This window comes from Phalacrocorax aristotelis, chromosome 2, assembly GCF_949628215.1.
Source record: "Phalacrocorax aristotelis chromosome 2, bGulAri2.1, whole genome shotgun sequence".
Lineage (NCBI taxonomy): Eukaryota > Metazoa > Chordata > Aves > Suliformes > Phalacrocoracidae > Phalacrocorax > Phalacrocorax aristotelis.
Window position 1 is genome coordinate 133648244 of NC_134277.1, and position 23746 is coordinate 133671989.

Here is a 23746-nt window from a genome sequence, read left to right on the forward strand (position 1 = left end):
CTCGACCTTTTCCGGGCGATAGCTTTTGCGGGAGGGAGGCCAGCTTCTGGCAGGAGGCAAAGGGCCCGGCCAAACCTTGCTGTCCGCAGGGCTGGAGGCACTGCCCGGGAGCTGGTGCGGGCTCCGCCGCCCCCGGGCCGTGCCGGGGCCCGCCTGGGCGAGGACGGGCGGTGCGGGTGCGGGTGCGGGAGGGGAGCGGAGCGGTGCGGTGCGGTGCCGGGGGCGGGCGCGGTTCCCGGAGCGCGGCGCGTCCCGCCCCGCGGGGTGCCGGGGAGGGGTGGCCGCCGCACGTCACCGCCGCCCGCGATAAATGCCCGGCGGGGCGGGAAGGCAGGAGGAGAAGCGCGGAGCTCCTCGGGGCGGCGGCGACCCGGCGGCCGGCGGGGGACGCGGCGGCGGCGGCGGCGAGCTCAGCGGCAGCCCCTCGCCGCGGCTCCGCTGCGGGACACGTCCGCACCCGCCGCAGCGAGCGGGGCGAGGCCGTGCCTGCGCCCCCCGGCCCCGGCCCCGGCCCCGGCCCCGAGGCGGGCCCGGCGCGGAGGTGGGCGGTGGAGCGAAGCTGGCCGCGGGGAGAGGAGGGAGGTGCCGCCGCCGGAGGGGTAAGGGCGTTGGCGGGGGGCGCCCGGCGGCATCCCCGCAGCATCCGCCCCGCGGCGGGGGAGGAGGGAGGCCGGCGGCACCCCGGCCCCGGGGGCGGCGGGGCGCTGCGGTCGGGGAGCGGCTCCGCGGGGCCGGGCCGCGGGCTGCGGGCGGCGGCGGCGGGGCGCGGGGGAGAGCCCGGTTCTGCCCCCTTCGCCTCTTTTTGTTTCCCTCTCGGCGCGGTCGGTGTGGCGGGATTCACGGGATTTCACCCAGGGTGAGGGAGTGACCGCGGCTCTCCTACCTAAAGCACTCAGTCATGTCCTAGGCGGTGCTGGAATGTCGTATTCTTGGATGTGGTACTACTTTTTGGGAGAGTTATATGCGCTTTCCTTTGTTTAGTGAATGGAATATAACCCCGTCTCCCCCCATTTTCTTGGCTGAGGTGAATACCTTTAGTTTTATTAGGTTTTTGGAAATTGTAGAACTAAAGCTTTAATCAAAGTCATATTTTCAAATGCACCAAGAGGGGATATTTCATATCAACTTTATTGTGTTTTTCAGTGCTCATTTTGGCAATGAATGCAAGGCTTTTAACTTTTTTTGTTCCTAAATTCCAATACTGGAAGACCTTATCTACAGTCTAATCTTCACTGATGCCTGGCTCCTTTTAAGTAGATAGGGAAAGCATGCTTTCTTGCGTGCGGGCGGTGAAATGTGCATGCCAGTGTACTATATAAAACCACTTGAACAAACTGAAGTTCATAAAGTTGAAGATAACCTATCTTCCCAATGCAACAGTGTATATTTACTAGAGTGAAAAAAAAAAAAAAAAAGTAGCATCTTGGTTTCTCCCCCTGAAACAACAGTGGCAAACTGTGCAAGCTACGGTTTGACTTTTGTTGCTTAGTAAGTTTGTACAGGCCAGTACTTCAACCTCCAAATTACATTATTCTCTCTTATGCATTTACAGCCAACAGACCTGGAAGAAAGACCTTGTCTTGGAGCTAACTGCTGTGCGTTTTGAGATCATTCATCATGAAGTATGTAGTACAGGAATGGCTCAGAGTAACTACCTTGCTATTCATAGCTCAAGCAGTTTCTGCAATGGTTCTTCCCAATGCCACGCTCTTAGAGGAACTTTTGGAAAAGTACATGGATGAAGATGGTGAGTGGTGGATCGCCAAGCAGAGAGGGAAAAGGGCTATCACAGACAGTGATATGCAAAGTATCTTGGATCTTCATAATAAATTACGGGGTCAGGTGTATCCACCAGCTTCCAATATGGAATATATGGTAAGGAAAAACTGATAGTGACATGCAGAAAGAAATGTTCTTAGATAATGCCACTTTGTAAAACAACATATTTTTAGACTTAGCTTGCTTGTTTCCTCATTTAAAGCACTTGTTACTTGTTTGTCTCTTTTTTTATTTGTACAGTGCTGAACTGTGAGATAAAAATGCCTGTTTGTGGATCATGTGTCATGTTCTACTGATATTAATGGGTTTAATCTCTCACAGCTCTCCTGATTTTAAGTGGTGATTCCTCAGTGTAAGGGGCCAATTTCCAAAACTGCGTTACTCAGAATAGTTGATTGTGGCCTAAGAAGTTACCATCTAAGAAGAGTACTGAACTATGAAGTTTCAAAATGACATGGATTCTCTCCCATGCTTCTAGGTTGGATGGAATTTCTGAGCAAAAGGAAGCTCCTAGAACAAGAAAGTTGTCTATTTAAGTTGGCATGTGCTACTAGACTGGAGTCCTGTATGTTCTCATTTTTAACAGATTAATAATGTAATATGTAATTTCTCTTTGTGTTTTATCCTTAGGAAGCCTCTGTGTTTGGTTTCTTATTAGTAGATATAAATCTCCCATGTTTTTGAACTTTGATTTTATGCCATAGTTCAAGGCTAACTATATCTCTCCTTGCTAATTAGATCAAATCAAGTCATTAGAGCTTTTAAGGAGTCCAGAGGTCTGACAAGAATGGGCAACTCTTCTTCTCTATTCTTATTTCTGCAGTAAAACTCAAATCTTTTTCCTGTGTCCGTGCTGTGTTTATCTATCCAGGCACCAGAGAATTAACATTACTATAGGTTGGGTTGTTTATACCAAATATTGCACAAGTTTCCTGACACTTTCCATTGTAAGGTTATGACAGAGGAGCGTATTAACACATTTCAAGATGTAAGTATCTTTCCCAGCTTGGAGTGATGTCTCTCAGCTTGGACATCTGATTGAACTGAGCATGTATGTGTCCTGGAGAAACCATGCTGCTGAAACCATCAGTAAGGGTAGTTTAACTTAGGTTTACCTATGTGAGTGTTACTATGTTAGACTAAGAGCCATCAAAGGATTACTTACAACATTCCATCTCCAAACAAAAGATGATAATATCTGAAACCCCTTTAACCCTTTCAGTTACAATTTTCTGCACATATCCTTAAACTTTTTTTCTGTTGTGAATTTTCCACGCCCTTTTAAAATATAGGTTACCTTTTTGTTTCCAGTAACTCAGGTTGTTTTATTTATGGAAAACTTACGAAAAAGCTGTCTAGCTTTTTTTTGTAAAATGAGAATGGGGAAGACTGTATTGTTTTCCTATGTTAAAATACTGCAAAACTTTTTCCCGAGATTCTATGAAAGGGTGGGTAGCTTTAATATCTAGTTAAGACCCCTTTTCCATTGCTAATGCCGTTCTACATTTTCCTATGTTATATATCTTGGAGAGAAGAATTTGAATGTACTCCTTGGAGTTAGATTTTTGATGACTGTGTTCTTTGAAGATTCCTCCTGCACTGCACAGACTTGGGCCTAGACTTCGTGTTAGGTCTACATCTGGAACAAGTGTTTTTTGGGTTTTTTTTTTGTTGTTGTTATTTTTCCTGTGCTCCTCAATGACCCCTGACAGAGTACAAGTAGCATAGAGAAGAGATTACCCAATTTTAATGTTGAGGAGGTATGCTTATGTCCCGTTATTCAGAAGAGGACAGCAGCTTTCAAGAGAGTGGGATTCAATTTTGGCATAATATCCAAGTGAATCAGGGTCTGGGATGGGCAAGAGTTTGGGATTTGTGAATGCAAAATGTCTGTGTAAAGGGTCTGGTCAAAGTGATGGATATGTGTTCAGGGACAGGGACCCATGAGAAGGCCATGGAGAGGTGACTGAGAGTCTGGTCAAGGGCATGTTGGGAAATCATTGGTATGGAAGGAAAGCACTTGATGAATATATGTGGTTAGGGAAGAACTATGACTCTCTGGGCAGAGAAAAATTGGGAGCAGGAGTTTATGGAGAGAGATTAAAAGCACAGAAATTTGCTTAGAGGCTATTTAAAAAGACTAAGCCTGCGAGTGAGTGAGAAGGTAGGTAACACCTGGGGGTAGCGGGTTGGAGTCACTATTGGGAGCCAGGAGATGATGGTTTAGGATACAGGGGGAGCCCTCTGCTGCTTGAACAGAAGGAGGAAATGACAGCACTTCTGGTTGTTTGCGCATATATTTTTATGATACAGTTTGTGATTGTGATTGCCCACTGTCTTTTCTATACGAGGTATCACAGAGGAATCAGGGCTGTTTTATTGTTTAAAAAGAGTGAGATTTGAGTACGAAATTTTAAATGTGGTGTGGAGCCACAGACTGAACAGCAAAGAAGGAGCAATAAATGATAGCTCATTAAGGAAGCATGATTTATTTTGTGCAAAGAGATTCCTTTGGAAAAACTAACATCTGGTCTTTAGCATAGTGCAAGGAATAAATCACATAGGCAAACTCCATTCTATCATTTCACAACTTCCAACAGACAGAGCTGTATAACTATTACTGCTAGCTTTTTGTCCATAATTAAAACAAATGGCTGTTTTGACACTTAATAGTCACTTTATTTATCCATATTAATATTAGGATGGACAGGTTCCACTTTTCCAGATACAGAAAGAAACACACTTACAGCTGGTTTTCCAAGGGCCCATGACCTCTGGATCGGTTCTGTGAATGACAGAAAGTTCAAACACCCAAGTATTGGTAGAATTAAAACTGTACTTGGCTATTTTTTGTAAAAGAAAGGATAGGGAAAAATGGAGATATTTAGTTAAAAAAAAAGTTTCAGCAGATAGACCACTAAAAAAAAATTGTTGCAATGTAATATATTGGATCTTACTAAAGGTGAGTTCCAGTGCTCCAGAGTAGGGAAGCAATCCCTCTAAATGTTTGCCTGGTGTTTAGTGAGCTGGATATGTACAGCTGAAATACTTTTGTCTACTTTTGGGGTGCTTTATTAGTATAGGCATGCTGGCAAAAAAATCTCCTGCTGTGGGCACAGTCATGTCACCATAAGCTGCCCCTTGTACTAGTAAAACCTTTCTTTGTTAAGTAGAGCTAGCTCTGCTTGTGGAAGTGAAGCTTTATGTGTAACTGAAGCCGAACAGAGGTGATCAAGGTCCGGGTGCCTCACTGGCACACCTATCTCTCTAGAAGTCTGTCGTATAGTTGAGAAGTTTAAGATCTCCAAGAGCGCTTGGAGCTGGGAGAAGGTACATGGGGGCTGCATGCTCTCATTGCACTGTTGGTGTGTAACAGCTAAGCTAACCTAACAGGCAGCTCTGGCTGAAATGCCTCTGTCCTGCTCCTGCCACTGGACTGTACCTGAGCTGATGATGAGACTGATCCAAGTACTTAAAGAATCAGATTTTATTTTTTCAAATGTAACTTTTAAATTTGTTTCCAGTCTGAATCATGAAACTGGCTCCCTGCATGGCTGGATCAGATGAGTACCAGTGCTGATGAAAGAGGGTGGGAATCCATAGCTAAGGAATGGGAGGGCTGGAGAGAGACAGAGAACCGCAGGGCTAATGCCACATTTTGGTTTAAGTTGTGCAGAGGAGGAAAGCTTTTGAGGATGGTCTCCAGCATATGCCTTGAAAAAGGGTTATTGCAGTTTAGAGACCTAAAGTTACTAGCTGCAGTAAGATTCACAGTAGATACGTCTAATCAACAGAATGTTCTCATGGTTGTCTGGCTGAACTTACTGGATGAAAAGTTCATCTTCCCAAGTATGGTGGCTCTGGTGGTGTACAGTAAGGGACTCCTAGGGTAAGAGGATAAGAAAAGAGCATGTGAACAGAGAAACTTCTGCAATGAAACCCCCCAGCTTCCAGCAAACAGCAGCTTAGGGACTTTTAAATCTGCTGTTGTACTTTTTGTGTCCAACAGTCTTAGATGGAGTTTTCTTTTAGGAGTCTGGACACTTTTGAGTCCATTCGTATTCTTTGAATCCATGGCATCAAGTTGCAGAGCTCTCTAAATGTAATTATGCACTGTGTGAAAAACTGCTTTTTTTTTTTTGCTTTAAACCAGTTCTTTTATTTGACGCCTTGTTTTTCTTTATTGTGAGAAATAATTTCCTCTGTGGTCACATCTGTTTCAGCTGAAGAGTCCTACTCCTCCTACTTACACTGTTCTATCTGAAAGCTATTCCATTTTGTTTTCCTTCTCCATCCGCTATGGTGCTACTGTTTTCCTTTTGATTCAAAGGGAGCAAACCAGCCTGTTGATAGTTATGGCATACTGCAAATTGATATAGTTGTATTTTTTTTCTTTTTTTCACTTCCTAATAATTTGAAACATTATTTTACTTTTCGACTGTGGCTAAACTAAATCCGACATTTTCATAGAGCTATTCACAATGGCTCCAAGATCTTTCCAATGTTCTAGGAGGTCATTTACTACACTACTGTGGATGTATAGTTGGCTGTAATCTCCAGCAATGTCCTCATTATTTTGCATGTGTTCACACTGAATGATATCCATCATTTTGTCTTCCAATCACTTAGTATTAGTGAGTCTCCTACCTGTATGTTTTATTTTCCTATCTTGTTTTTATCTACCTTAAGTAGTTAATAACATCTTACATTCCCTTTTCTTGGGCTATTGTGAAGAAGGTATACAGCAGATGACCATGGACACATCTTGCAAGGAATTTGAAAAATTATTTCATATTCTTAAGTCTGTTTTCTGTATTTATCACTATTTCTTTATCTCATGATAGCTTAATTTTATTCATTTATTTTTAAATAATGTAGGAACTTTATACAAAGTTTAACTGCACTTAACCCTTTTTCACATGTTATTGACACCTTCAAAATCTAATATATTTGGGAGAAATTAGTATTATCTTTATATTTAATATGCTTTTTAACTTGCCCTATGAAATAATCCCAAAGGAAGTCAGTTTTTAGTCTGTAGCTTCTCAGGATCTACTGGAAACTTTTTAAAATATTAACACCCATGTGTTGTTTGTTGTTACTGTGTTAAGAAAGGTTTTGTACCACACATTAATTCAGAATCTTCATTGACAATTTCTTCCACATTCTTGAAGGATATTGTCTGGACCTGGCAATTCATTACTTTTAATATTTTCAGTTTCATCTAATGTTTCATAAATCTGATATGGATCCTCACACTCACCTTCCGTCTCTTTCTCCATATAGAAGGATTCTGGCATGAGAAGCTGTGTAAGCTCCTCTGCAGGGAGCAGCAGTCTAGCGAATTCAGTTAACTCCTCTGCAGTAGCCTTATATGACCTTTTGACTGAATGTTAGATCATTCTTTCCTAGACCTTTTCCTTCAATGCTGAGAGAATTTTTGAGTTGTCTACATCATGACTTCAATAGGAAAAAAAAAATTATATATTTCTTGAGGTGATGATGAACAGTTTGTTGTGAAAATGTATGGCAGATGCATGCTCTATATATGTTTATTCTGCCATATGCTCTACACAATTGTCTCCTAGTAAAGAACATTTTCTTTTTGGTGTGCATAAGAATTTAAGAGCACGGGAAGGAACAGAGAGGGATGATGTTTCCCTGCTGCCCTTCCAATAGCACTCAAACAGCGCTTATCAGAGCGTTGTGTAAAATATCATGCTTTCAGCATTTCCCACCCTGGGACACTGACACCAGTGTGGCCTTCAAACCAAGTATGCACTTGGAGTACATCTGTATGGAAGAGATATCTGAGCTAGTATTGAAAACTGAGCCAACTGCTACTGGCAGTAGTGAGTCTGAGCAGAGCAGTGTGCTGTTGTGGCTCTGCTGCTCTGCAGCTGCTTTGGTGTCCCTGCCTATTCCTCTACGGTGCTGGAGCTGCCTCTGCCTGCCCAGCCTCCCCTGGCAAATCCCTAGCCTTTAAGGCAAAAATGGGAACCATTGTGCATTGTCATATACTTGTCAATGTATGTAATGATCTTGGAATATCTAAAAATAGTCATTATTGTTTGGATAATGGAAGTTGTTATTTCCTTTATATTCCAAACAGTTGTATTCTGCAAAATAAAAGGGCCCACCAGGAATAAAATTGGCAAAAACGATCTTGATTAATGAATTTATAATGCATTTATTTTAAACTGTTCCTTTAGTATTCATTCCTTGATTTCATACATATTTTCCCAAGCAAATGAATAAGTCAAATAGCTCGTGCGATATCCTCATTCCATGCATGTGCCTTTTCTGCACTGAAAAGTGTTTAGGTTCCCAGCTTGATAGATAGCAAGGCATTTCAACCCGGTATTTCTTGGCACCTAGCCACACACTGCATTTTGTAATTACTGTAATTGGGGAACATCAGGGTTCTCTAGGGAAGGAAGTCTTTACTTCTTTAATTATTTTTATTCTTCTTTTGGCCAGACCCTGCTGATAAATGCTAGGGGTAGCATTGCAATGCCCGTGCCTTCCTTCTATAATATTTTATTTTGCAAACTTTGTGAAGAAAATACAGTCTTCTAGACACACTTTTTAAAAAGTTCAGATTAGAATAATTTATTTGGCATAGCTGCATGGTTCTTAAGGACATTTACAGATATTATGGATGTGTACCTGGCAGCGGTATAGGATCCATATTTTGTTCACAGGACAAAAATAAAAAAAGAAATATATTTATTCTTACTTTGTGTCGGTATAATACCTCTGAAGGTCTTGGTCTGAAAACCTTGATAGTGGTGTGTTGAAAATGCTGATACCATGTAATTCCTTTCAAAACCATGACTGACTCTTGACTTCTCTGGGGCTTTGTATTTTGGGAGGCTTGAGGGTTTGCCTGTCCATTTCAGTAACTTCATGAAGACTTCAGAAGAAGAAAATTAAGAACAAATAGAAATATTTCTCATTTAGATTTTTCTTAATTTTTCGTCAGCCGAAGTCCTGCTGTATTTAAATACAGATCATTGGACTATGGATCACATGAACCCACTAGCGGATAGAGCTCTTGCATGGATAATAAAACGTTCACGTCATCATAGTGACTGAATAGGGATTGAAATAAATTGTTGGGTGTTCTGTGATGCTTTTAGATCCTATGATCTGCATAAGTCTGGATATAGCAATTTCTCTGTCTATGTCTATCTGTCAGCTCCCAGCTGAGATATTTTGTCTGTAGTATAACTAGGAGAATTGAAACAGCATTAAGAAACATAAAGGAACGCCTGGTAGTGGACTTAATGTTTCGGTGAATTTTTCTGTGCTAAATTTCCTAGGCATTTCTGACAAAACCTTTTCATATCTCTGTTTAGTGTATCTTGTCCATTTTGCCAAAACTCTTCAGGGACGCTTGGTTAGAAACAATTCCCATTACTTTTGAGCAGAGGACTTTGGTTTGTGGAATCCCTTAAGTGGCTGGAGAGCACTTTGGGTGCCAAGAACAGGGCAGCTCTTTTCAGAGTGAATCTGCCTGCTTTCCCTCTGGTTTTCCAGTTTTCTGCTCCACTTCAAAGGCTGGTGGAAGTGCTTCAGCTCCTTTGCCTGTGCTCAAAGGCTACTGACACTGCATCAAAGAACACAGTGACGTTGACTTATCCTCTTATTCTCTCTGGCAGTTTTAGCAAAGGATTGTGCAATGTGAAGTGGCCAAGAAAGCAAGTGGATAAATCCACAGTATGACTTTTATTGATGTAATGCCAACAACAACTAAGCAACTCCAGGGAAAGAAACTGAAAGTGGAAAGTAGCAGAAAGGCTCACTGTCTCAAAGTTTAAGAGCCTTCCCAAAATAAAATAATTATCAACACAGGATGGACGCTGTTCATCCTTTATTTTTACTGCAGAGAACTTCTTCACCCGCCCCATATCAAAAAGATTACTAAAAATTAATCAGTAGTAGCAGAATCAGAGCTTAAATACAAAATATAAACTGAACACTGAAAGAATCAGTGAGATTTATAAAAGTAACTCCATGCAGCCTGTCATCTTCATGATATCTGCCTGGCAATCTTCTTTAACTTTTTTTTAATTGAGAAAAAAATATTTATTTCTTAACATTATTTCATCGAAATGCTTGATATTAGTTTGTCCTGTTATCTATAAATATAGACCTGAACCTTAGATTTGGCAGAAGTAGAGTGACTATCATAGTTAGAAAAGTGTGATTCATTAAGAAGACTGTCATCTGTCCATATAGAGCAAGAAAATTTTTACTTGATTATGGAGGAATATAAAAGTTACTTAAATTGAGTCTATTTCACTCATTAAATACAGAATTTTGGCTGCCTGATACATATCATAATGCATTTGTCCTGAATTCCCTGTTGGGTCTCCAAACGGTCAGGAACTCCTTCAATACATTTTCCAGCTCTCTTTTTTTAGATTTTATTTGAACATATTTCTAACAGTAGTGCCAAGTCACATATGATCAATGGGTGCTCTCTGGCAGTAAGTTCAATTCACTTATGTCAAATCACTGTGGTCATCTTTTAAAAGCAAACATTCACTGTGACACATATTTGAGATACTGCAGCTAATTCCTGTTCAAAGTCCAGGAAATTCTCTAGCATCTCTAAAACTGCTGTATGAAAGCAATCAGTTACAGCTAGTTTATTGTGGTAATCATGACTAGGATTTGAGGTAAGGAGCTGTGCTCTGGTCAATTTGTAATTAGCTATAAATATTTATGAATACTGTTTGTAATGAATGTGTGTAATTCATACTTTGACAATGGACAAAATGCAGAAATCAAGATCAGCTTTCACACTGTTGCTTCTCTTCCATTCATGTCAGAATATAGAAGTGAATAGGTGATTTTTAGTCATGTTCTAATAGAAAGTCTTTGTGCACTGCTTTTAAAAAGTAGCAAAGTAAATGTACTGTTTCAGAACACCTTGGAAAGCTGAATATTCCAGCAAGTTTCTTTTTTTTAACGTGCTTAGAGTACACACAAAATTAAATGTGATTAGTCATGTCTGCTGGTTCCTATTCCTGGTTTTACTTTTTGAACACAAAAAGCTCAAACACATGAAACTGTAATAGGGAGATACTTCTAAATATTGGTGCAATTTATTCAGTGTTTGGGAACAATATTTTTGGCCTCATACTGCTTTCCTGTTTCCAGGCAAAAGCCACAGTTTTCCTGCTTTTTACTCTTTTCCAAAAGAGTAGCTGAAACCTCAAGGTCTATTCAGGGATCTCTTCCCAGTTTAAAACTCTATAAACTCCAGTCTTCCACGTGTTAGCATGTAAGGCCCTTACCATTTCATTTCTAGGCAGGCAGTAGTCCTCCAACAGAAAATGATGCTTAACTTTCTTGGTAGTGGAAAGTTTAACAAATTTAGCTATCCTCTTTGTACTTAAAGGATCTATCAGTACTAGGTAGTATGGTTAGCTTTGCATTTTCAAGGAGAGTTCTCTGTTGTTTCAGTACTCCTGAGTTTTTGTGGTCACTCTGCAGTATACTGCAAGGGACCTCAGGCTAGTATGGAGGCCACATTTTTTTCAAACTCAGATGACTGAAGGTAAGCATCTGAGTCGTGTGCAAGTTACTGATTTTTCAGATGTGCTAATTATAATTAGTTTTTTATGGACTTCCTTCAGCAGCCTTGGTATGGATGAAAACGCCTCACCTAAGCGTAACTGAAAGCCAAGCCGATGAAAACTGCCAGTGTCTGTTCATCAAGAAGAGATCATGTCAAACCAATCTATTTTACTTTTTTGGGACCCAGTAATTAACCAGCATAGTATATCAGAGGGAAATAGTAGGTGTCATATTTTTGTCTCTGGAAAGTTTTTGACACTCTCCACCCCGACATTTTTACGAGTGAAAATTGACAGAAGCTTCCTGGTAACTGGCAGAAGACTGAAGGTGTTGACGGTGTTGGAGCCCGTCCCTTTTTGGTTAAGCACTCAGGTTATGACTTCTGTGTGTGAACAAAGAATACACTTGAGAACTGCAGAGTACATTAACATGGGCAGAGGTTGGGGTTCTTTTAGAGACCATGATCAAAATCAGAAGAACTTGACAAGTGGAAGTAATGGCCTGGAATCACCATAATGAAATTTAACTGCAAGGTATAGAATAAGGAAGAAATCAAACAGGTAAAAATACAAGGAATAAAATGTAGAAGTAACACTGCAATAAAAAGATGCAGGACTTGCACAGAGTTAAAAAATAATATGAGGCAGCAATCTTTGAAGGGAGACTTCTTTGTGTGAAATTGGTGAGACCTTGTCTAAAATGCAATGTCCAGTTTTGGTCATTTCTGAAGAGTGGTCTAGGCATTCTAGAGAGAATGAAAGACATTAATGGGATTGATTATAAACACAGAAAATGTGATTTATGAACAAGATTGAAGGAATGAAGCAGCTGAATTTGTTTAATCTGGGAAATAAATAAAAGTTGTTACAGGAAAGAACGATTTCTTTTTTCTTGGCAATAGAACATCAGCTAGCATTGCAGGGTAGGAGGTTTCGGTTGCATACCAAGGAAATCCTCTCTACCCTTACAGTCATAAAACTGCAGAAGAAAATTACAGTAAATATTATTCTGAAACTACTGCTATTAGTTTTAATTTTAAAAATGTGGACAATACATATATATTTGATTCTGACTCAACGGAAGAGGTTAGATAGACTACAGTCAAGATCAATTTCTTGAAGTAATTTTCAGCTGTACCTCTCTGTCATTCTGTGCTGGTGCCATGCTGTGGGTTTCTAGTTCTTAACTGTATTTCTATCTTATTTGCTTATGGCATTTCTCATTCTATGTTTCATCTTTCCTTTTTTTCTTCTTAGTGTCATTAGTCTTAAAGAATACAGTGGATTCTAGTAAAAAGTAAATAAATACCCATACTGTACTGTGGTATTTACTTTACCACTCTCTCCCTATATTTAGAATGTATACAGCAATGAGGTATTTATACTATGCCATGGTAAATGTTTACTTTCAGTGGTGCCCACTGTACTTACTTTTCCATCTTTACTGAGCTTAAATTTTAGCTCATTTTTTCTTTCCATATAGTCCCATTCCACATGATTTTTTTCTGCCTTTCTATGTATATGAAAATCTCTCCAATTAAAATGTTATCACTGTATTTTTTGTATTTTACTGGAAAACAATTTTTGAGCTACTGGGCTTTCCAGTTCCATTGCAATATCAGTTGGTATAATTGGTGGACTCACTTATGCTGGTCTGCCTTGGGTGGGAAAGTACTTTTTTGATTTAACACTCACAAAACACAAATGGTGGGATTCATCTCACCAAGCTTTTGAAGTCTCTGGTATAGATGTCTGCATCTGAGCCAGTCTCCTTTATAATTAGTAGAGAAAAATGAGATTTTCCAACACATAGTTTATCTCAGTTAAAGGTGGGTAGTTAAAATGATTTCCTTCTATAGATGCTTATTTGTCTATGTAACTGCAAAGGTAATTTAGATAATTAGCTCAGATGTAGGTATCTGCTTTGAGGCTGTTTAAATTCAGGGGAGGTTAATCCCAGCCCACGTGATTAGTTTGGCGGTTGATGAATTGTAATTTAAGATGTGGCATCCTCACTGAAACATCAGTTCCTCTACAAGCAGAATATTGGTTTCAGTCTACATGCTACTTGAACCCTATGTTGACAGAGGTTAAATACCACAATTTGTAGTCCAGACTGTAACATTAAACTGGTGTTAGTTGTGGTTTATTTTAATGTGATATGGTGTAAACCAGGAGCATTCAGAAGATCCATACTGCATGCAACATCCCTGCTGCAAAACTTGTAACCTTCTGGGGTAGAAGAAGAGTCGGCAGCTGGAGTCAGTAACTTCTGCTACCATTCAGTTTAATCTGCCACCTGGGTTTTAGTTTTAGATACTCTAGTGTATTTGGAATGTTTGTGAAACACTGATAGTGCCATTTCTGTGTGAATGTCTTTGATGGTGCACTAAGTTTTAACAAGATACCGATGAAGGCAATGCCTGTGTTGGCAAGTGTTGTGGTGCAATAGGAGCAGATTTGTAGAGCAAAGAATTGGTGCTGAGGGCCTGTCATTTATGCTCTCTGCATTTCCGGGGTTTTTATTTTGAACTAGGTTTAATCTGTGTGGACTGAATACCCGTGAACAACTGCAACGTGTTAGATGCACTCCTGGAGCACAACTCCTGGCATTTTATCTGGAAAGCATCCAGTTTGTACTCCAAGAGTGCTCTGTGATGCGCAGTGAGTGGGAGTTATCAGGACTTTCATTTCAAAAGCACATTTCTGATCTAAATTAAAAAAAAAACCAACCAACCCCCCAGAAAAAACCCAAACCAACACAACCCCAGTCCAATGTGAGTTCAGTCATGGTGGTATTGCAACCCAGTCTAAAAGATCAGCATAATTTCCTGACTGCTGGCTTCATGAAAGGGAATGTTTTAGATAGTAGATCTGTGTGAACTCTAAGAAATGCAGCAAAAATAGCATAAATAATCATGATACTCTGATGATATGTGAGTTGTTTTCCAAAGCTGAAACAGGAAGACACTAGATAAAGTATACAAACCTACTGAGACTGTAAGGCTGAATATGTAGATCTAAATGTTTACTTCTTGTACTGTAAAATAGATACTTGCAGGGGCTGAAAGTTTAGCCAATTCTTCTGCTGTACTTAGTGGATCAAATATAAGTTTGAAATAGCAGTTTACTGTGTGGCTGTATTCTTTTGGATAGCGAAAGCATCTGAGCTATAGACCATGCCATCTTGTCAGTCGTAGACTGTTCATAGTAGATGATGAAATTAAGTCTAGAGCAGCACTAAGCTTTTAACTAAGAGTTTTTGTGTGTGGATGGATTATACCATGGGAGGAACTCTTTTCACAGCATTGGTACAAAAAAAGTTAATGTAGACCATTTCTGTCACACAGGAGGCTACAAGAGTAAAAGGGAAGTGGTTATGCTGGTAACTTTCTACAGAGGAAGATTTGTCCTTTTGGATGGCTGCAGAGAAAGATATGTCTTCTTGGATGGCTAAGAAGCTGGTTTTCAGCATCTGGATTTTCTGTTCTGAATGCACATGTTTCATTAGAAGAAAAGATTGTCATAGAGAGGGGTATTACTGGAGAACTTAGTCATGTCTGCATGACTGAGGGGTTTTAGAAAGAGTACATGTGGCAAGTCAAAAGCTAAGAGACTATCTTGATTAAGTATTGGATAACACTTGCTTGAGAAAGTCTGCCTTGCAGGATGTTGATCTTGAATATCACCAAGCTCAATATTACCTGTCTGTTTTGTTGGGTTTTGGTCCTCTCCTGAATATGGAAATTTTTATATCAAAAACTGAAGTACAATGAGCATCTCTAAAATTATGATCAGCATCACTACCTTACGATTCAGCATCCTCTGCCAAATATTTCCATCTTTAATTTTATTCAACAAAGCACAGACACTCTCTTGTGAATGCCACAAAAAAAAGTCATTAAAATAATAGCGGAAGGTCTTGATTAGTGAATCTGGGCACCACTTGGAACTAGACCAGTAGGCAATAATGGAGGAGGGAGGAAAATCATCCTTTGCCTTCATAAGAACCTAGATGTCTGAAGTTGCTTGTTGCTGCAGTCTTCAGGAATATGTGTATACTCAATGCTCCAGCTGTCAGATATCAGCATAATAGTACCCAAAACCTTTTGGCTGTTGGCACCATTTAATGCACCAGATGTCTAAATTAGTTGTGTGAATCAGAAGAAATGTATACCTGTATGCTCACAAAGCAAATGTAGAATTGTGGTGATACCATCGTCTGTAGCTGAATTAAAATAGTATTTTTTTAATTATACAGTCCAACCTTAAAGCAGATGTGGACAAGGATCTAAGAAGAATTTCAAAGAGGTGAAACATTGGATACAGACTGAAGGATAAGAGATTAATGTCTTAGTTGAAGCCAGGTCCATAAACTTGTAAAACTGGTACATGACTTTTAAAAGCCCTGTAAGTGACTTGTAAAAGTTGATAAAGTCAAAGTCTGCAGGACTGCAGTTGTGCAGAAGTTAATTTGTTAGATACAAATAGTTATCTGTGAAAGCTGAAATTAGGAAAGGTTCAATGCCTAAGTATGATATAGAAAAGAGGAAGAGAATGGGATCAAGTTTTCACAAACTAAAATTTCACATTTCAAAGGGTGGTCACTCATTATTTCTTGGAGTTTTGGTGCACAATTATTTATGTATGCAGAAGGTTAGAAAGCACTGAACCAAAGGCTTTCTGGAAAATTTTACTCTGGAAAAATGTAGCTTATGAGCCAGAAAGCTGTATTTGTCATGATAACCCTATATTCAATAGTATCGGGGAAGAAATTATGGCACTGAAGAGATTGTGGAGAACAAAATGTTACCATTTTCTTAGACTTGAGTATGTACTGATTTGCACTTGTCTTGCCTTTTTATGTCCAAAGCAAAAAAGTATAACGTGCATTTCTCAAGGTGCGTGCAGATGTGAATTTGATCTACATGAGAGGGAGGGAAAGAGGTAAATAACTTGATAGCTACAACCACTTTGATGTCGTGACTACTCGTGGACGAGAGGGCAAAAACCCTCTAGTTTCTCCCAATCTCTGCAGTAGCACTGTGTCTTCCCGTTGCTGGGTAACATCTTTTGGCTTTGTAATTAGCATCACTGAGTGATCTTCTTTTGGAAGTAAAAAATCTAAGCATTTGGAAAGTAGAAGGACATTTTTCAATTTAAGACATGCTAGCAATTCCTTTTACATTCGTTGCTACTCTAACAGAGTTCTGTGAAACAAAAGGAATAGCTTCAAGTAGGTTTGTGTTGCTCAGCAGTTGGTGATATGTTCAGTGTCTATCTGGCTCTCTATCTCAGTGTAGAAGGCCAGCCCTGATAATCCCTTATCCAAAAGGGGGACCATAAGTAGTTTTCCGACAATGTGAGCAATACTTTTTCTTGATAAACAGGTTGAATTACCTTGCACATAGTACCAAACAATTGCTGGTCAAAATGCTTGTCAGACCTGGGAATCAGCTTACTAGTTGCACTGCCATCTTCTTGTGCCCCCATCACTACCCTATGTTTATCAAAGAAATCTGGTAGTGCAAATTCATTGAAATGGGATCATATCAGAGCATGAATGAGGGAATGCAGACGAGGAGATGGTGCTGCACACATCCGCATGTCACAAGACAATGGTCACCCTTTTTATGAAATGAAACAACTTCCTGTTTTTTTTAAAGTAATGGTGTTCATAGAATCATGGAATCGTAGAATGGTTTAGGTTGGAGTGGACCTTTAAATGTCATCTAGTCCAACCCCGCCGTGCATGAGCAGGGACATCTTCAACTAGATCAGGTTGCTCAGAGCCCCGTCCAACCTGACCTTGAACGTTTCTAGGGATGGGGCCTCTACAACATCTCTGAGCAACCTGTTCCAGTGTTTCACCACCCTCATTATAAAATTTTTTTCCTTATATCCAGCCTAAATCTACCCTTCTTTGGTTTAAAACCATTACCCTTTGTCCTGTCACAGTAGGTCTTGCTAAAGAGGTTGCCCCCATCCTTCCTATACTCCGCCTTTAAAGTACTGAAAGGCCGTAATAAGGTCTCCCCGCAGCCTTTTCCATGCTGAACAGTCTCAACTCTCTCAGCCTGTCCTGTGAGGAGAGTTGCTCCAGCCCTTGGATCATTTTTGTGGCCCTCCTCTGGTCCTGCTCCAACAGTTCCATGTCCTTCTCGTGCTGAGGGCTCCAGAGGTGGATGCAGCACTCCAGGTGGGGTCTCATCAGAGAAGAGCAGAGGGGCAGAGTCACCTCCCTCGACCTGCTGGCCATATTTGTTTTTATGCAGCCTTGAGGTTTGCACAGGCCTACCTCTCCAGCTTGTCCATGTCTCTTTAGATGACATTCTGTCTTTCTGGTGTGTCAACTGCACCACTCAGCTTAGTGTCATCTGTAAATTTGCTGTGGGTGCGCTCGATCCCACCGTCTGTCATTGATGAAGATGTTAAACAGTCCCAGTATGGCCCTTGAGGAACACCACTCATCACTGGTCTCCATCTGGACATCGAGCCATTGACCACTACCCTCTGGATGTGACCATCCAACCAATTCCTTATCCACCGGACAGCCCACCCATCAAATCTGCATCTCTCCGGTTTAGAGAGAAGGATGCTGTGGGGCACCATGTCAAAGGCCTTGCAGAATTCCAGATAGATGGCATCCATACCTTTTCCCTTGTCCACTGATGTAGTGACTCCACCACAGAAGGCCACTATGTTGGTCAGGCAGGACTTGCCCTTGGTGAAGCCATGCTGGCTGCCTCAAATCACCTCCCTGTCTTCCATGTGCCTTAGCATAGCTTCTAGAAGGTTCTGTTCCATGATCTTAACAGGCACAGAGGTGAGGCTGACAGGTCGGTAGTTCCCTGGGCCCTCCTTTCTACTGTTTTTAAGACAGGCACAATGTTTCCCTTCTTCCAGTCCCCAGGGACTTCACCTGACTGCCATGACTTTTCAAATATCATGGTGAGTGTCTTGGCAACCACATCAGCCAATTCCCTCGGGACTCTGGGATGCATCTCATCAGGTCCCATAGGCTTGTGCATGTCCAAGTTCCTCAGGTGGTCATGAACGTGATCTTCCCTTACAGTGGGAGGGGCGTTACTCCGCTGGTCTCCATCTTGCAGTCCATCGACTTGGGAAGGGTGAGGAGAGAGGTTACCAGTGAAGACTGAGGCAAAAATGTTGTTGAGTACCTCAGCCTTCTCCTCGCCTGTTGATAGTAGGTCACCATTTTTGTTCATCAGGGTGGGTATGCTTTCTTTAACCTTCCCGTTCTGGTTGACATACCTACAGAAGCCCTTCTTGCTGTTCTTTGCATCCCTTGCCAAATTCAGCTCCAACCGCACCTTGGCCCTCCTGACTCCATCGCTACACAACCAGGCAGTGTACCTATACCTTTCCCAGGATACCTGTCCCTGCTTCCACTGCCTGTGCAGTTCCCTCTTGCTCTTTAGTTTGACGAGCATGTCTCAACTCATCCATGTTTGTCTTTTCCCTTCCTTGTCTGATTTCTTACACCTCCTTCAAAGGGTTTATTCATCCTTCATCAAGCAAAAAGATCCTTGTCTATAGCTATGCAGAGATTTCTTTTAAACTCTTCCGGTACCAATTTTGTTTCAGAGTGTCGTGGTTTAATCCCAACTGGCAACTGAGCACCACACGGCTGCTTGTTCACTCCCCCTATGGTGGGATGGGGGAGAGAATTGGAAGAGTAAAAGTGAAAAAAAACTCTTGTGGGTTGAGATAAGAACAGTTATAATAACAATAATAATAATATGAATATTAATATGAATTTGCATATGAATATACAAAGCAAGTGATGGACGATGCAGTTACTCACCACCTGCTAACATATGTCCAACCTGTCCCTGAGCAGTGATCGCTGCCCCGTGCCAACTCCCACCAGCTTATATACTGAGCCTGGCTTCATATGGTGTGGAGTATCCCTTTGGCAAGTGTGGGTCAGCTGTCCTGGCTGTGTCCCCTCCCAGCTTCTTGTGCACCTCCTTGCCTGCAGAGTATGGGAAGCTGAAAAGGCCTTGACTTAGTGTAAGCACTGCTTAGCAACAACTAAACCATCAGTATGTTATCCATGTTATTCTCATCCTAAATGTAAAACACAGCACTGTACCAGCTACTAGGAAGAAAAATAACTCTATCCCAGCCGAACCCAAGACAAAGAGTTAAATTGTTTTAGAATTGTCCTTAGTTTAAATCTGTAAAATACCAGCTGATGATGATGAATGTTTTGGAAGAACTTTTTGAATTAAGTTTAAAGCACCAGAACTATGTCAGCTCAGTATATATTTCAGTAGCCAGATTTTAATATCACTTATGACGTTGTGGTTGAAGCATGAGAAATGACTAGTTCTGTAGGATGCAAAATACCTGTGTTGCTGTGAATCTTCATATTCTTCCATTTTCATTTTGGCTTTTTGGAAAATGCCAAGCACCTTGGCATTTTGAAGATTCACTAATTAGTTCTATATTTGTTTGAAGTTCTTCACTGTGTAACTTGCTCTGAATGGACCTTTCTGTGTGTTTTTGGAAACCTTTCCTTATACATTTCCTTTCTTGCCTTTATATTTTTCCTTCACTGCTTTAAGGAGGAAGGGAACATGAGGAGATCAAAAGCCTTTTGAGTTTTATGAAATGAAACATAAAAACATATGTTTATATCTATCTTGTATATGGAGATGCTTTCCTTGTTTGAAGCCAAAAGCTTGCCATTGTACAAGTGAAACAAGGGAATGCTATTAAAAGAACAAGAATAGAACTTCTATTCCAATAAGGAGGTAGGTTTTATATACTTATATTGTTTATTTAATGTGTGTGTTTCACTTAGCCTGCTATGTGAGCAAACACAGAACAAACATGATAAAATGCATTATATTTAGAGCTAATTTGGCTGGATTGGTATGAAAATACTTTAAAATTAACAGTCTTCTAGTCCTTAAAATTGACATGCTCAGTTTTTCTTCATGTAATTTCAATCAGAATAATTAGTTTAGGAAGGAAATTTGGAACTTCTATTTTAACTATGGGAAGAGAAGGACAAAGATGAAGGCAGCATCACTGATGTAAAGCAGCTGCTTCTTGTTCTTGATCCAGTCTCTGAAGCAATGATTAGGCATGTTGGCAAAGCAGTAGAAAACCTTTTGAATTGTTTAAGTTCCAATTACATGTAACTGTAGAAATGACCTTTAAAAATACCTTTAAGCTAATTTACTCCCTGTTAGCTATGATACAGGATTCTAGTCCATCATATTTCTTTTACAAGTTTTTAATTTGTTTTGAGACACTCCGTACCTCTTCATAATGTTATTAACACCTGTGTAATATTTTTGCATCACTGGAGTAGTCAGATAAAAATTTAAGGTAAAGTTTTCTTAAGAATTGCATCATAAATTAGGATACCAGTTTCCCCTTTTTTATTGAAAATCGTTAACGTGATCCTGGAGATTGAGAAAAACGTTTTCATTTCTACATTGTGATTTGGAGTTGTGTTGTGTTGCTTCTGTCTTGGTAGGGGTTGGAGACCCACATAACTGTTACTTTTAATCCCTTTTACTTGTTTTTACTGACTTTAGGAGGTTATTGGTATTTTATCCTCTTGTAATTTTCTTTTGAAAGTCTCTGGCAATCAAGACAGTGACTTGGATCTTTAGGAAATTCTTTGGCATTGGGACACTGGCTCACTTCTTCCCAAATATTTAATCGATTTGATGTAATTTAGGAAAGGATCTATTTTATTTCTAACTTCTGTTACAGACACTTCAGGAATCAGTGACTTCAAAGAAAATGAGACAGTTGGATGATGAGTACTGCAGTGAAAGAGATTGTTTCCTATATGTGATTTACACTTCACAGATTTTTTACATCTGATTATGTAATGGTTTTGAGATTTACTCCATCACACCCCAAAACAATACTTCAATAATTAAAATGGAGAATAAATCTACTTGGTGTAATTCCATGCTGTGGACTGCAATTTGACACTGAGATACCTGACGTAGCTTTGAAATAAATGGCTCCATTAACAACAATAGCCATTGTATATCTGAGCACATTTGAACTCAAACATTGTTCTGGATGAAGAAGAAGCAATGTTAGGTTGTACTGTGGGTCGATATTTCTTCATGACCTCCTTCTCATCCAAAAAAAACCTGGATCAAACTAAACATTGGCTGGCAGGATGATAGGCAGTGTTTTCTGACAATAAACTATGCTAGCTATATGTGCATGATATTCATGCCAGGTAGTTTTTGTATATGGCTTTAGAATTAAGGGATTTAGGTACTTAAGGTTGAGAAACAAATGAATGAGTCCTTTCTTCTATGGCACACATAGAGAATTTCCTGAACAGCTGACTGTTCTGGAGTGACTATATTGTGTGGTACATGCATCGGGGAGAAAAGCAAGACATGTGGCATTGTTTGCTGTAAACCCAAAACACATATGCAGGTTTTCTGGTATCTGATTCATTCCAGATATAACATTTTGAAGTTGGGGTTATCTGTTGATTGATCAGCCTACCATACATTTGGGTTAGGCAGTATAACTGGGTGAATTCAATCCTTACACAGCAGTAACTACTGTTAGATTTCTGATTATTTTTATCAAAAAAATTTTTATTCACTACTTTTAATCAACATTTTAGTGATTAAACTTAAATCAAAATTAGTGTATGAAATGTATGCTGTGAAATTTTATAGCATATTTTTGATTAAAAAAACCTGTCTTTTTATGCTTGTATTACCTCATGATTAGCCTTAAGCTATGACCTCTTGCCCTTAATTAATTGTGCAGATTCCTCTCCAAATTAATCTTGCACACACAGACCCATTCCCGGGGAGAGTGGAATTTACTCTGTAGCTCATATACCAGCCTTTTCTGGAGTCAGGAATGACTGTGCAATGAGAAAAATAATCCAAGCACCCCAAGCTTCTTATTGCTGATACTGCCTCCTGTGGTATGCTTCCCGCAAAGAGCTTCACTGCATCCCATCTGCTCAGCCATGACGCTGAGCTGCAGCTAAGGTTGTGGTCTAGACGTATGCCTGTTTCTGGCTAGGGAAGCAGAGGGGAATGAAGACACTATTTTATACCAGAAACAGTTAGAAAAGAAGGAACTTTTCTGAAGACAGTATCCAATCTCAACAATACCTTGGAGTGTGGGGGTTCGTTCATCTGTCAGGAGGATTAATGATAAATATAAGATTTTCATCAAAAGGCTATTCTTGCAGAGTTCTGGATGGCTCTGTCATGCATAGCTATCATCAGTCTTAAAAAAAAATATTTTGTTAAAGATAACTACTTTACAAGCTTGAGGAATTGATTCAAGCAGCTACTATTGACTAACCAGCTCTGATCTTCCAAAATATGATTATTTCAGTTAAAATAGCTGCATAAAATATTTTGAAAAAAACCCCACAGCAATACAATTCCTTTAACGGAGGAATGCTTTGCAAGAGAATATATTGTGATCTTTGTTTTAAAATGTTACAGTTTCATGATTCCATTGTAGAATGGTGAAGGAATTGTACTACAATTTATAAGGAAAAAATATGTATGTGGAAGAAGTGGGTTTATATTTATTATAATGGGTATAGTAGGAAGAAAAACCATTTATGACCGTGTGACAAGGAAAGGGAAGAGGAAAAGATTTATACAAACTATCATGTAAAACTGTCTTATTTAAGATTAGAATATTTTTGTATGAAGATTAAAGAATGTTATGGCTTATGACATCGAAATACAGGCACGGCAGGGTGAACAGAAAATAACTACTGTTGCCTGAAGTCAGTGGGCTTTGTATCCACATGTGGGTTAAAAGCTTTATTCTGTCATTATTATACTCTTAGAGTAATTCCAGCAAAATAAATGTTACATTTCAGGAGTCAAAATGTACCCTGTAAATTTCTTATTTGCTGATATTATTAATAATAACAGACAAAATGGAATTCAATGCATCAGAGACTTCTGAAGAAGAGAACCAAGAAAAGATATTCTAGGATTATACTGGGTTATATTAAAGTCTTTATATAATCATGGTCTTGCATAACCAAGGACATATTTGTTTCTAATGAGTAATTTGATTAATAAGGTGAAAACTGCATGTCAAAATCGACAGACAAATAAATTCTAGCACATGGAATTTGTTTGTTATATTTCTATATTATTTGGCTGTGTTAAGGAGTTTTTCAGCTCTAATTTGTGCCAAAAGTTTGTAGACATGATCTCCAGTGTCTGCATGGGAATTTGGGTTTGGAAATACTGAATTATTGCTATTTAGATAACGCAGTCTCACTCTAAGAAACTTAGTCTGAACTTATGATGAAATAATTGAGCTTCCATCAAGAGATGTGTTTTCTTCCTGGAAATATTTCT

At 39.9% G+C, this 23746-nt stretch overlaps 1 protein-coding gene across 2 annotated transcripts in view; it reads left to right on the plus strand.

Moving 5' to 3' along the window:
• Positions 1–286: 286 nt before the first annotated feature.
• Positions 287–23746, plus strand: part of CRISPLD1 (cysteine rich secretory protein LCCL domain containing 1) — a 44983-nt gene continuing 21523 nt past the window's right edge. The window contains exons 1-2 of one of the 2 annotated variants that reach the window (XM_075085272.1): positions 287–599; positions 1553–1875. In XM_075085272.1, coding sequence (XP_074941373.1) covers positions 1618–1875 — 258 coding nt within the window. In that variant the 5' untranslated portion in view covers positions 287–599; positions 1553–1617. Of the gene's footprint in view, positions 600–1552; positions 1876–23746 lie in introns of those variants that run through there. The other variant, XM_075085273.1, reaches the window with a different exon arrangement.